This window comes from Carassius gibelio, chromosome A21, assembly GCF_023724105.1.
Source record: "Carassius gibelio isolate Cgi1373 ecotype wild population from Czech Republic chromosome A21, carGib1.2-hapl.c, whole genome shotgun sequence".
Taxonomy (NCBI): domain Eukaryota; kingdom Metazoa; phylum Chordata; class Actinopteri; order Cypriniformes; family Cyprinidae; genus Carassius; species Carassius gibelio.
In genome coordinates, this window is record NC_068391.1 from 11,223,175 (window position 1) to 11,234,526 (window position 11,352).

The 11,352-nt window shown below is 38.0% G+C and overlaps 2 protein-coding genes across 3 annotated transcripts; one reads left to right on the plus strand and one right to left on the minus strand.

Annotated features, from left to right (window-relative positions):
• The first annotated feature begins 14 nt into the window (after positions 1–14).
• On the plus strand, positions 15–6,921 carry LOC127941762 (serine/threonine-protein kinase Chk1). Of its 2 annotated transcripts, XR_008149140.1 has the most exons (14): positions 15–188; positions 454–526; positions 605–828; positions 948–1,012; positions 1,152–1,221; positions 1,947–2,135; positions 2,220–2,324; positions 2,518–2,613; positions 3,415–3,496; positions 3,620–3,779; positions 3,994–4,125; positions 4,234–4,335; positions 4,508–4,652; positions 6,734–6,921. XR_008149140.1 is itself a non-coding variant. In XM_052537143.1 (13 exons), the coding sequence occupies exons 2-13, from the start codon at positions 462–464 to the stop codon at positions 4,598–4,600; spliced, it is 1,383 nt and encodes a 460-aa protein (XP_052393103.1). In that variant the 5' UTR covers positions 15–188; positions 454–461; the 3' UTR covers positions 4,601–5,226. The 2 variants fall into 2 exon arrangements, 1 of the variants encoding a protein (XP_052393103.1); XM_052537143.1 differs by lacking the exon at positions 6,734–6,921 and having other exon boundaries at positions 4,508–5,226.
• On the minus strand, positions 5,406–10,025 carry LOC127942305 (V-set and immunoglobulin domain-containing protein 10-like 2). Its single transcript, XM_052537983.1, is given in 11 exon segments — positions 5,406–5,656; positions 5,764–5,870; positions 5,946–5,970; positions 6,066–6,188; positions 6,574–6,602; positions 6,604–7,036; positions 7,458–7,523; positions 8,187–8,462; positions 8,590–8,868; positions 9,121–9,474; positions 9,792–10,025. Coding segments are annotated over 11 exon segments (1,863 nt in total). The 5' UTR covers positions 9,862–10,025; the 3' UTR covers positions 5,406–5,555.
• Positions 10,026–11,352: the final 1,327 nt, after the last annotated feature.

Here is an 11,352-nt window from a genome sequence, read left to right on the forward strand (position 1 = left end):
CCGGTGATGTCACGTATCCAGAACGCGCCAAAGTTTAGACGGACTCGCTTGAATTATTATCACCACGGATGTATACTCTTATGTAGACATTCATAACGGGTGTGTGTAAATATACAAACAGAATAAATAAATAAATAACCTGCATCAAATGGGACAGCTTCAACACTGTTATAGCTGACTCTTAAAAGGTATGTGTGTTTGACAAATTAAACGAAATTGACAACTGACAGCCCAGTGTTGTTATGCGATTTGACGTTTCACTGTATTGCGTAACTTTACCTAGTCTTATTCAGCAAGTGTGTCATTATGTTAATTTACTCAGAACATATATATATATATATATATATATAATGTACGTTCTCTAGTCGTTTTAGCTTTTTATGTTCTTTTTACAAATAGTGCTTATTGCTACTAGTTTGCATTACACAAGGATGTTCTGACCTGTGCCCCCAGGTCAGATCATGGCTGTGCCTTTTGTTAAAGACTGGGATGTGGTGCGGACCCTTGGAGAGGGGGCGTATGGAGAGTAAGTGACCAGTGTCCTTTTGATCAGTCTCAAGCTGAATCATCTTAAAATGTATTCATCTACTTCAAATTATTGTAGGGTGCGACTGCTGGTCAACAAGAAGACAGAAGAGGCTGTGGCGATGAAAGTTGTGGACATGGCAAAAGCTAAGGATTGTACAGAGAATGTAAAGAAGGAGGTTTGCATATGCAAGATGCTTTTACACCCAAATATCGTACGTTTCTTTGGCCACAGGAGTGAGGGGACGACACAGTACATCTTCCTGGAGTACTGTAGCGGAGGAGAGCTCTTTGACAGAATTGGTGAGCTAAGCATAGATTAATACATATTCATTGGGTCTGTCCAGTGGGAGTATAATGTAGATCTGAGGAGTCTAAATGTTTGCGATGAGCAAATATTGAAGATTCTGTATTTCTCACAGAGCCAGATGTTGGGATGCCAGAGAAGGAGGCGCAGAGGTTTTTTCAGCAGCTAATAGCTGGTGTGGTAAGTGTCAGTTTTGCGATTTTTATTTTTATTTAATTTATTTTTTAATTTTTGAGTCTGTGTTAAGTGGTGTGTTTGTGCACAGTTTTCACTCTATAGCTTCCTTTGTTGTAAAAATAGATCTCTCTCTCACTTATAGGAATATCTTCACAGTGTTGGGATTACGCATCGTGACATAAAGCCTGAGAATATTCTTCTTGATGATAAAGGTTAATAATGATAAACCGCTCTGAATGGTCTCGTATTAAATGTGATTGTTAAACAGATTCTGGCTTCTGATTGGTCAGTGGAACGTTCCAGCCACACTAATATGTCTAAAACATGAAATTGTATTCTGTTATTAATGTCAGGAAATATATATTTTGGGGTCTGGGGGCTCCCAGAGGGCAAGGAAGTGATAGGGAGCCATTGGAAAAATGTAAATGATAATAATAATAACAATAATAATAGTGTAAATAATAAATACATAAAATAAATATTAAAAAAAATAAGCTTTAGTGCTTAAAAATATATTTTTTCAAATTGACCAAAATAAAAAATAAGTAATTAAATAATACATTTACATCACAGTATAATTTGGGTCTTTATAGTAGAAAAAAATATATATTTGTGTGTGTGTGTGTATATAATTTTAAGATGGGTCTGTGGCATCTAAAAGATTAAAAACCTTTGTTCCGGTTCTAGTGGAAAGACGTAATGCATCTAATAAGTTTGTTTTATAAATTAAAATAATATTTGTAATTCAATATTTTCAATCTTTCAATATCTTCTGTTTCTAATCTGCATTTTACCTAATGTAGTTGTCAAATAAACCTGGCATAATGAATATTGTTACTTTGGATAAATGTATAAATGCAAATTTGAATAACATTTGTGTATTATAAATTACACTAGATATGTCATTTTTATATATACTATTTATGTTTTCTGTCAGATAATCTGAAGATTTCTGATTTTGGACTGGCTACCATATTCCGTCACCGTGGCCGGGAGCGGGTGTTGACCCGTCTGTGTGGAACTCTGCCCTATGTGGCCCCTGAGCTGATGTCACGCTCAGCATTCCATGCTCAACCAGCGGACACTTGGGCTTGTGGCATTGTGCTCACTGCAATGTTAGCTGGAGGTAGGACAACAGTAACCTTCGTGTGTCAGTCAGAGACTGCATCTTTGTGGAGAGTCACTATTGTAAACTGCTTTTTTCCAATAGAGTTACCATGGGACCAGCCGAGTGAAAACTGTCAAGAGTATTTGCATTGGATAGAAAATAAAATCTACCTCACGCCCTGGAAGAAAATTGATGCTGTTCCACTAAGTAAGCTTCTTGAGAGTTATTTAATTCAGTATATTTCAGTATTTCATTTAATTTTCCTTCAGTCTTCATTTAGACCAGACTTGCTGGCTCCTTTGACTTGGGTCAGAAAGCAACCACCCACCTGCACAAATGCAGAGAAACATGTTTAAAAACACCTGTGATGCTGAAGATTGTGTTTCATTTTATTTTTCAGGTCTGCTATCTAAGATATTACTGCAAAATCCAGAGGACAGGTTCACTATTCCTGAAATTAAGAAACATCGTTGGTTTAGCAGAAGTTTCAAATCAGGTACTTCTTTCAAAGATCTGCACAGTAATTATGTTTGTGAGTACAGGTCGACCCATAGTGGATTTTACACCGATAACTAGGTTGGACCACACTGGCCGATACAGATGAATCAACCGATAGTTTGAACCATACTTTGCACATTAATACATTTTTTTGTTGCAATAAATGTTAATTATATATTGTTCATTAAACTTAAACAATAAAAAAAAGAATCAGTAGAAAACACAGATTAAAACATACATCTACATTATAGCTCTTTACATGAAGTATAGACTATCTTATGCCCACAGAAAGACAAACGTTTCACTGAAAACTCCACAATACACAATTTTAAGGTGAAGTCATTATGTACATTAACAATGATTTGGAACAAATATAATGTAATGGGGAAAACGATTTCTTTCAGCTGTATTCATATTTCTCACGTCACAGCTTCAAATCTGCAGCTTTGCTGCTAACAAATGCATTTATGTGACCATCTGGATATAAACTAATGCAAATATATGGTAACAATCATGACATTTGCATCAGATCAGACATTTGTCCTTGTGAAGTTTCCCCTGCTGTGCATAGCAGGGTCACATGTCAAAACAAACAGCACATGGTGTCAGTGATTTCTGCCTTTAGAGGCCGTTCTCATACAGCAGAGCTTCTTAGACCGTCCAGCAGTGGATTCAATCTGGAAAAACTATCGCAATTCCGGCAATATGTGTTTGGCAAAACCGATACATCGGTCTACCTCTTTTTGTGAGTCTTTCAAGAATGTTTTTGATTCTTTTGGATCTGAATTTTTGACCACAGCAGTAAAACGACAGAGTGAAACACCAGTAAACAAGATGCAAAGGGCTGACTCTGAGCTCTCACAGTTGAGACGAAAAAACAGGTCAGTACCACAAATGAATAGACAAGATAGCTGACTTGATATTTAGTACAAATACAAATTGTACACTAAGTGCTGTATTATGTTCTAAGGAGCTCATCCATCACTACCTGTGTGTTTTTGCAGTGATGACAGAGCACAGATCTCCAGCTCTCAGCCTGAGCCGCAGGGATTGTGGGAGGAGAAGGAGGTTACAGTGCACACTGATGTCAGCTTTTCACAGCCTACCTGTCCTGACCACATGCTGCTAGGCAGCCAACTGCTTGGCACACCGGGTGCCAGTCAGGTAAATGAATGTTAATGACATTATGCTGATGTATTTATTATGGCTCAGCTATTTCTGTCAAAAATATTTGCTCTTATTTAATAGTAGCGCTTCAATTTTGTGTCACCCATATTGTAGTAATTTCTAAAGATTTAATTAATAGACTATGGGTAATTTCTTATATTTGTGTACCCATTTATTTAATGAATAATGGATATTTGTTATTAATTTTCAGAGCCCATGGCAGCGGTTGGTGAGAAGGATGACCAGGTTCTTTACTACGGTAAAGGCAGAACCATCTTGCATTGCTCTCCGTGATACCTGTATTGCTATGGGTCACACATGGAAACAGAGCTGCACCAATCAGGTAACTTGATAAAACAATCAGTTAAAATCATTTGAAATCCTTAGCACTAAATCTTGAATTGTATAATGCATTGATCTGATCTCTTTTTTTCTCTCTTTTGATTCATAGGCGACAGTGTCTACAATGGATCGCCGTAATAACAAGCTGATCTTCATAGTGCACTTCCTAGAAATGGAGGAACGGATTTTAGTAGATTTCCGCCTGTCAAAGGTGAAAACAAGCCAAACCACTGAATTACTTCTATGCTATGATGATTCTAAATTAACTGGACATACAAGTAAAACTAATATCAAAGAAATTTTGAGTGAAGAGTAATTTTTATAATATCATTGATTTGAATAGTTAAGCTTTGTCTTATTAAAACTATTCTTTTGTGTTCCAGGGTGATGGTTTGGAATTCAAGAGGATGTTCCTGAAACTAAAACAGAAGCTGTCTGAGATTATTAGTAACCAAAAGATTTTGCCTTTGAATTGATGCGAGTCCACATTTGTACAAGCAAAGTCTGCTGTCACACATGCGTACACAGGTACACTAAGTTGTTTTTTGATCGGGGAATGATTTATGTTTGTAGTTTTATATGTCTTTTGTGTGTGAAGGATTGAGGAGAAGCTGCTGATTTGTAGTCAGTTACTTATGAAGAGAGGATTTAATTTCTGCCCCTTAAAAACATGTGAGATTCTGAATGTGAAAAACAAATAAATCTTTGAATTTATGAAATGAAATAAACAAATAAAATAAAGGAAAATAAATCTGTCATTAATCATGCTGGTTTGCTTAGTCAGGTGTTTAAATTAGAAAATTAAGAAAGGAAAAAATCTTGTTTTTTTGGAGCATGTAACATGACCATAGTGCAACTTGCTTCAGACAGTTCACTGTCTAGAGAATCAAATTAGCACCAGTAATGTTCTGCCTTCATTTTATTAAGTGTTGATAGTTCAGAAAAGAGTGCATTTTGCATGCAAAGACCATTTGTTCAAAAATATCAAACTGTCATCTCATCCCATGTGATTTAGAAGCAGCTGGAATCAGTTTAGTTCATTGTAAATAGACACATGAAAAGTGAATGCAAAGGTACTCAAGTAATGTGCATTGATGTAGAAGGATTGCTGAAAATGTGCTTTATTACCTCAGAAGTAAACAGTTAAATGTAGCAAAAATTATAACAATCCTGTTAATTGACCAAATGTGCTCGTATTTTAGCTGTAACAAAACCAGGTAACTACAGTAACTGATGTGGAGCTGTTATCTTAATGGAAGAGGCTTGCTAGTAAACTCTTAAAATTTATATTAGTATAAAATTACATTCAACACACAAAAATGTTCCTCTTTATTTACTTCTGTTGATGCTGAAAATGTGTTTCTGATCCCCAAAGTGCATCATCCTGTAGTAATTGTATGGTGATAAACATGATTAGGATCAACCTTAAGTTTAGCTTGAGGCCATGACAGTTATAGTTACGTTGACTGGCTCCTCGCCGGGGGGGAGGTTTGCAGGTGTTGCAGTTGGCCTTGGCAGTGCCATTGATGCCGCTACAAGAAAAAGTATTTCATTTTCATTTTTGAAGTGAAACTTTATCATTTATTTTTATTTATTTTTTTGGTTCGAGTTGGATGAGCATGCCAACGGTATGAGGTACCTGGACTAGCTGATTGGCTTGGTTGTCCTTCGCCTCTCTCCCCCTCTGCTGTTCCACTAACCTCATCCTCAGGAAAGTTAATGTTCTCTCTAGACTGGCTGTTCTGCCTAAAATCACAAATAATATTAAAATAGTAAAGAAATAAACAATCAAATAACTAAAATATCAATTGTTAAACGTACCTTCCAAATATCAAGTCATGAATCCCTGTAAAATGGGAAAGTCAGATTATCATGCAACCTTGCTAGAGTGTTAACTATGCAATATTTGATTTCTTGAAACATTAAAGATTTGTAACTCACGTGGGTTATTGTTGCGGTTCCGTACCACATAAATGAAGAGCAGAATAGTGATTATAGTGGCTATGATTATGCCCCCGATGGCTGCTCCGATCACAGCTGGGTAGGCATTGAAGGGAGGGACGGCTGGAAGACAGCATACATTAGTAAATACGATTATACACACTTTCTTTAGAGGCAAGTTATCAGACAGAATGAGTAGACAAAGTAACCTCAGGAAAGATCAAAGGACAAGTTAAAAGGCAGATCATGTAAGCGGAAAGGATCAGAAGAATGTGTGGGTATGGAAGTGGTCAAGTGATTGTGCATTTCACCTGAATGGACAACAAAAAAGACAGCATTAGATTTTCAGTTACTATTTCAAAAAATGGTTAAAAGATCATTTTTACAACAACAAAAAAACTCAAAACTTCAAACAGCATCAATTTATATCTGGCCTTTCTTGGGAATTTTGATGTAAATAATTGTTATCCATTGATTGTCAGATATTCAATGCCCTGAGTGTTCTCACCTGGGCTCTTTATCTCTGAAGGGTTTCCAGTGGTTGATGGCAGTAACACGAAATGCATAGGTTCCGGCGGGATCCTGATTGTTGATTTGGTATTGTCGGGAATCTGACTTTGGATTTGCCCATTTCTGCCAGTGAAGGTCAATGTTTCTTGTCTTCACAGGTTCAGGAAGCGTCTGGCGCTCGATAAAGAACCCAGTGAGGTTACCCTCAGTCTGGAGCTTCCACTCTAGGTCAACATCTGTCCTTTGACGACTGTTGTAAATAATCCTACTGATGTTTATATTTGGGGGCATTGGGTACATTGAAACAGGTCGATTTAAAAATAAAGCATAACCAATGAGTGAGATATTTGTGAGTCCCTCGCTCTCTTTTCCAAACACATATGGGGTCCATCTCAAAGAGGCTGCAGGGATCCCACCCTCCCAGGTACATTGGAGGGCCAGGTCAGTGCAAGTATAGGTCTCTGCAGGAAAGTAATGGGAGTTACCAGATCAGGGTGTTTTTACACCATGATACCTGATTGGTTGACGTCATAGTGACGTTAGGTTTAGGGGTGGGGTTGGGTGAGACTTAGGTCTCTGCAGAGCAAAAGTGGGTGTTTATCACCATGTGGGTGTTTTCAAACTGCTGAGTGTTTCTGAATCATGCAGTCTAAATGATCCCCCTTACCCAACCCCACCCCTAAACCTAACGTCAACTATTGCATCAACCAATCAGATATCATGGTGTAAAAACACCTTGATCTTGTAACTCCCATTACTTTCCTGCAGAGACCTATACTTGGGTTGGGTAAGGGGGATAATTTAGATTGCATGATTTAGAAACACCCAGCAGTTTGAAAACACCCACATGGTGATTAACGCCCAATTTTGCTCTCCAGAGACCTAAGTCTCGGTCAGTGTGATTGTTTACTGGTAAGATTGAGCAAGTCTGAGCGCCATCTGGAGGATCTGTGGGAACAAAATCATTGTGTAACACAGGGCAGTGAAATGGATCTTAGGAAATTTTGGGCCAATTTAGGAAACTGAGAGAGGCAGAGAGGCTTTCTTGAAATTGAGCCAAATGAAGAGGTCAGATTAGGTGTCTGTTATTTATGCAGTGGTAACAGCTAGTCAACTTGTAGAAAGTTCAGAAGTACTGAAATACTGCATTGGTATGTTAAAAAAACATCACCCATTAGGATCTGTCTTATAATTACTACCATAACTAAGCCAAATTTCAAAGTCATATCATTCAAGGTCAGTCAAGAATAGATGTAACATTCAAAGAATAAAGGGAAGATTAAGGTGTTATGACAAAACAATACAAGGCCACCAGTCCTTTCTTGACTTGTCATAGCACAGAAACAATTACACCAGACATATACCTTCAGCTCTCAGAACCGTCCTTCACCTCCTCCAGATGAACGTCGACAGTCGGCCACTCTGGAAGTCTGACACCTTTGCTTACATAACTGTACCTTTGTGTGAGCGTGTTTGTGTGAAATAAAAGGTGTAAGAGGATGCAAATGCAAGAAATGACAGAAGGAACTTGAGGAAGCTATAGAAAAACAGGTTGAAGAAACAGAAAAGGTGGCCACCAGAATCCAGGCAGGGATTTGTGGGAGCACTCACTGTAGACTGTGAGCGTGATGGTTTTCCTGGAGCGGGTGTTGAGGTAAGTGTTCTGAGCCAGGCATGCATAGTGGCCTGTGTGCATGCGTAGGACCCTTGTGATGGTGTACTGTGGACCTGTGAACACCTGGGAGTTGTTGTAGAACCAGACGTACTGACTTGAGGGATTAGAAGAAGCTTGACACAGGAGAGAAACGGTCTCTCTTTCCAAGGCAGAATAACCCCTCTCCGTCACGGAATAAGGGGTGACATCGATCTGAGGCTGGTCTGGACCAACTGGAAAAGAGCCATACAGTCTTACCTAGGATATTGTTTTTGAAATTGATTTTCATTTCACACACTAAAACGACATGATGCACCAAACTTTGTTGTGTATTTCAAAGAGTACTTGGGAGTCTCTTACAAATGGTGTCAAGCGAGACTCGGTCACTGCGCTGCTGGTTAACCTGGTTGCTGGCAATACACCTGTACCATCCGGTGTGATTTCGGTTGACATCATTGATATTAAATTGGTTGTTGTCATAGATCTCAGCCACGGTGGTGAGCTGGCTTTCCCGGCTCTCTTGTTCCCATATGTAATTAATAGGCCCCGTGCCATTCTCCAGGCCACAGCGCATGGTCACTGATGTTCCCTCCACTGGTGAAGAGTCGCTCATCACAATGTAAGGTTTGGTCACAGGCACTATTAAAATAATTACAAAATGCAGCCTTGAGTTCATGCCAATATCTTTTTAAGTTATACTTATACTATCAACCAGTTATACATAACTAGCGATATAAAAACAATAGTTTGTTATATGTATATGCTAGTTAAGGAGAACATATGCTGGTAATTTAGGGTTTCTGCACCACCTTAAATGTCAAGGCCAACCTTAATGAACCAAGTCAGCCATTGTTCAAATCAGTACTTATACATCCCCTGATTACCACTGACCTAAAACGCGCAGAAATACGTAGTAGTAATACAGCTTGGCTCCTTCAGGGGTATCATACAGCGCCTGGCAGGTATACACTCCTTCTGCAGCCAGAGGAAGCTTCTCAATAGACAGAGAGGCGCTTTTGCTGATTACTGTCAGATTACCCAAGTCACTGGCTAATTTCTGTATCTTAGGACCTTTTCCAAAGTTGTAAACCACGGCACGGATGATGTCTGTGCCTGGTTTGGTGAAGCCCCAGATAAAGACATCGGGCAAGGTAGGGCCACACTCCAAGATCACTCCACGTCCCACCACGCCATTGGTCCTGGTCTAACTGTAAACCACCTGCCCCGGATCCAAGATCTCTACGCCTGGAAGAGCAAACACAAAATTTTGAAGGTGGCATTACTCCAGGTTATTATTAGCAGTGATTGAGTTATAAATGTTACATTGTGAGTGGATTTCATTCCACTTGCGCTTTAACTGTGTGAATATATATAATTTTCCTAATTTTGGTGTGCAACCACAAAAAAATAAAAAATAATAATAATCTGCATATCAGAGTATCGAGTATCAACAAATACTTCCAATCAAATGGTACAGTTAAATATATGATTGGAAGTATAGGTTGACAGCACTGAACAGAAGATATTGAAAATATATTTGAAATAGTTGTTGATATTCTTACCTTGAAGGTAGAGGGGTAGAAATAAAACAGTCAGGCAAATGTAAGGCACCCCTAAAACTCTGTGGACCATGGTGCCATGACTCTCCTATCCAATGGCTTGACCAAGATGTAAAAAAGTACAATTGCCGTCTACAAATTAATAAAAAGACAGAGAGAGAGAGATATCCAATAAATATTACGTGACCTCTCTGAGCTTATGATTACTGCCGAATCCACAAGCTCAATGAGAGAAAGAAGCAACCGAGTCTTTCTAAACTGATTTGGCTTTAATAATTCACAGACCGCCATGTACAAGAATACAGTGGACTGAAGCAGAAAGGTTTAGGATGACACAGTGATAGCTGTGTCTCATAAATTATTGAAGGTGGCAGGATTGATGGCCGTTCTTGCATTCCATCACCCTCAGTGAGAAAAGATAAAAACTTCTGATACATGCTGAGTTCCAACACAATGATTAATTCTCCAATATCAATAAAAAATTCTAATAATTGCAGTCCATTAATAATGATCTTATAGCATTAATTAATTCAGTAAGTTGTATCAGTAAGACATATTTTTCATCAATCTGGATTTGGTTACCATCCACACAATCCATGTATAACTGCCAAAATGTTTTAATGCAGACTGCATATAAAGTCTTAATCCAAATTAGGTTGTGGCTAATGTGCCATTTAAAAAAAAAAAAAAAAGATTTTCAGGGGTTAGTTAGCCAAGTTCACAGCCCAAGGAGATGCAGTTTAATCACAGATTCTGGCTCTTCTCTGATCTCATCCCTCTCTGGGTTTGAGGTCAGAATTATAATGGTGTGTGTGTGTGTGTGTTTCCATTCATGACAGCTCAGCCAAGCAGAGGAAACGGAGTGCTCTGTACATTCATTCATGAGTTTCTCATGTTACACTTCCATATAAAGTGCATAAACACACCACATAGGACAGTTAAGAATGCAAGGGTGCACACCCATATAGTGTACACAGATGCCAATGAAAATGATGATATGACATGTCCATTGTGTTTGCATACAAATATGTATTTTTGTTGAACATATGTTGTGGGGATTTTTTTCTCGATGTAGAGAGGCAGTTCACCTCAGAATAACCACAAGTATTTCAGTTCATCACATTAATCATAAACATGCTCCATTAACGTTTCTCAAAGTGTCTAAATTAGTACAGATATGATAGTTTTAAACATTAGATGTATTGTTTGATTCAACTGTTCATTTAAAACCCTTATATTTCTTTAAATTAAACTCATTAATTTGATATTTTGTTATCTAATGCTATGACATTCAGAAGCTTTCAATACTTCTTTGAAGTTTTATGGGTCTGAGCACAAATAGTTTACAGCTGCATCACTCATATAAATTCTTCATAATATGAATTATGTGATTACTGGAAATCAGTTCTTACAAACCAGCTGTGATCTGTAATATTTTGCTCACACCAGATGGCATACAATATGTCATGTATATTAAATGCAATCTATAAATAGGTTTAATCAGATTACTACTTCATTATAAATCTTGTGTAAATCACAAGCACTTCTATTTTGTACTGCATTG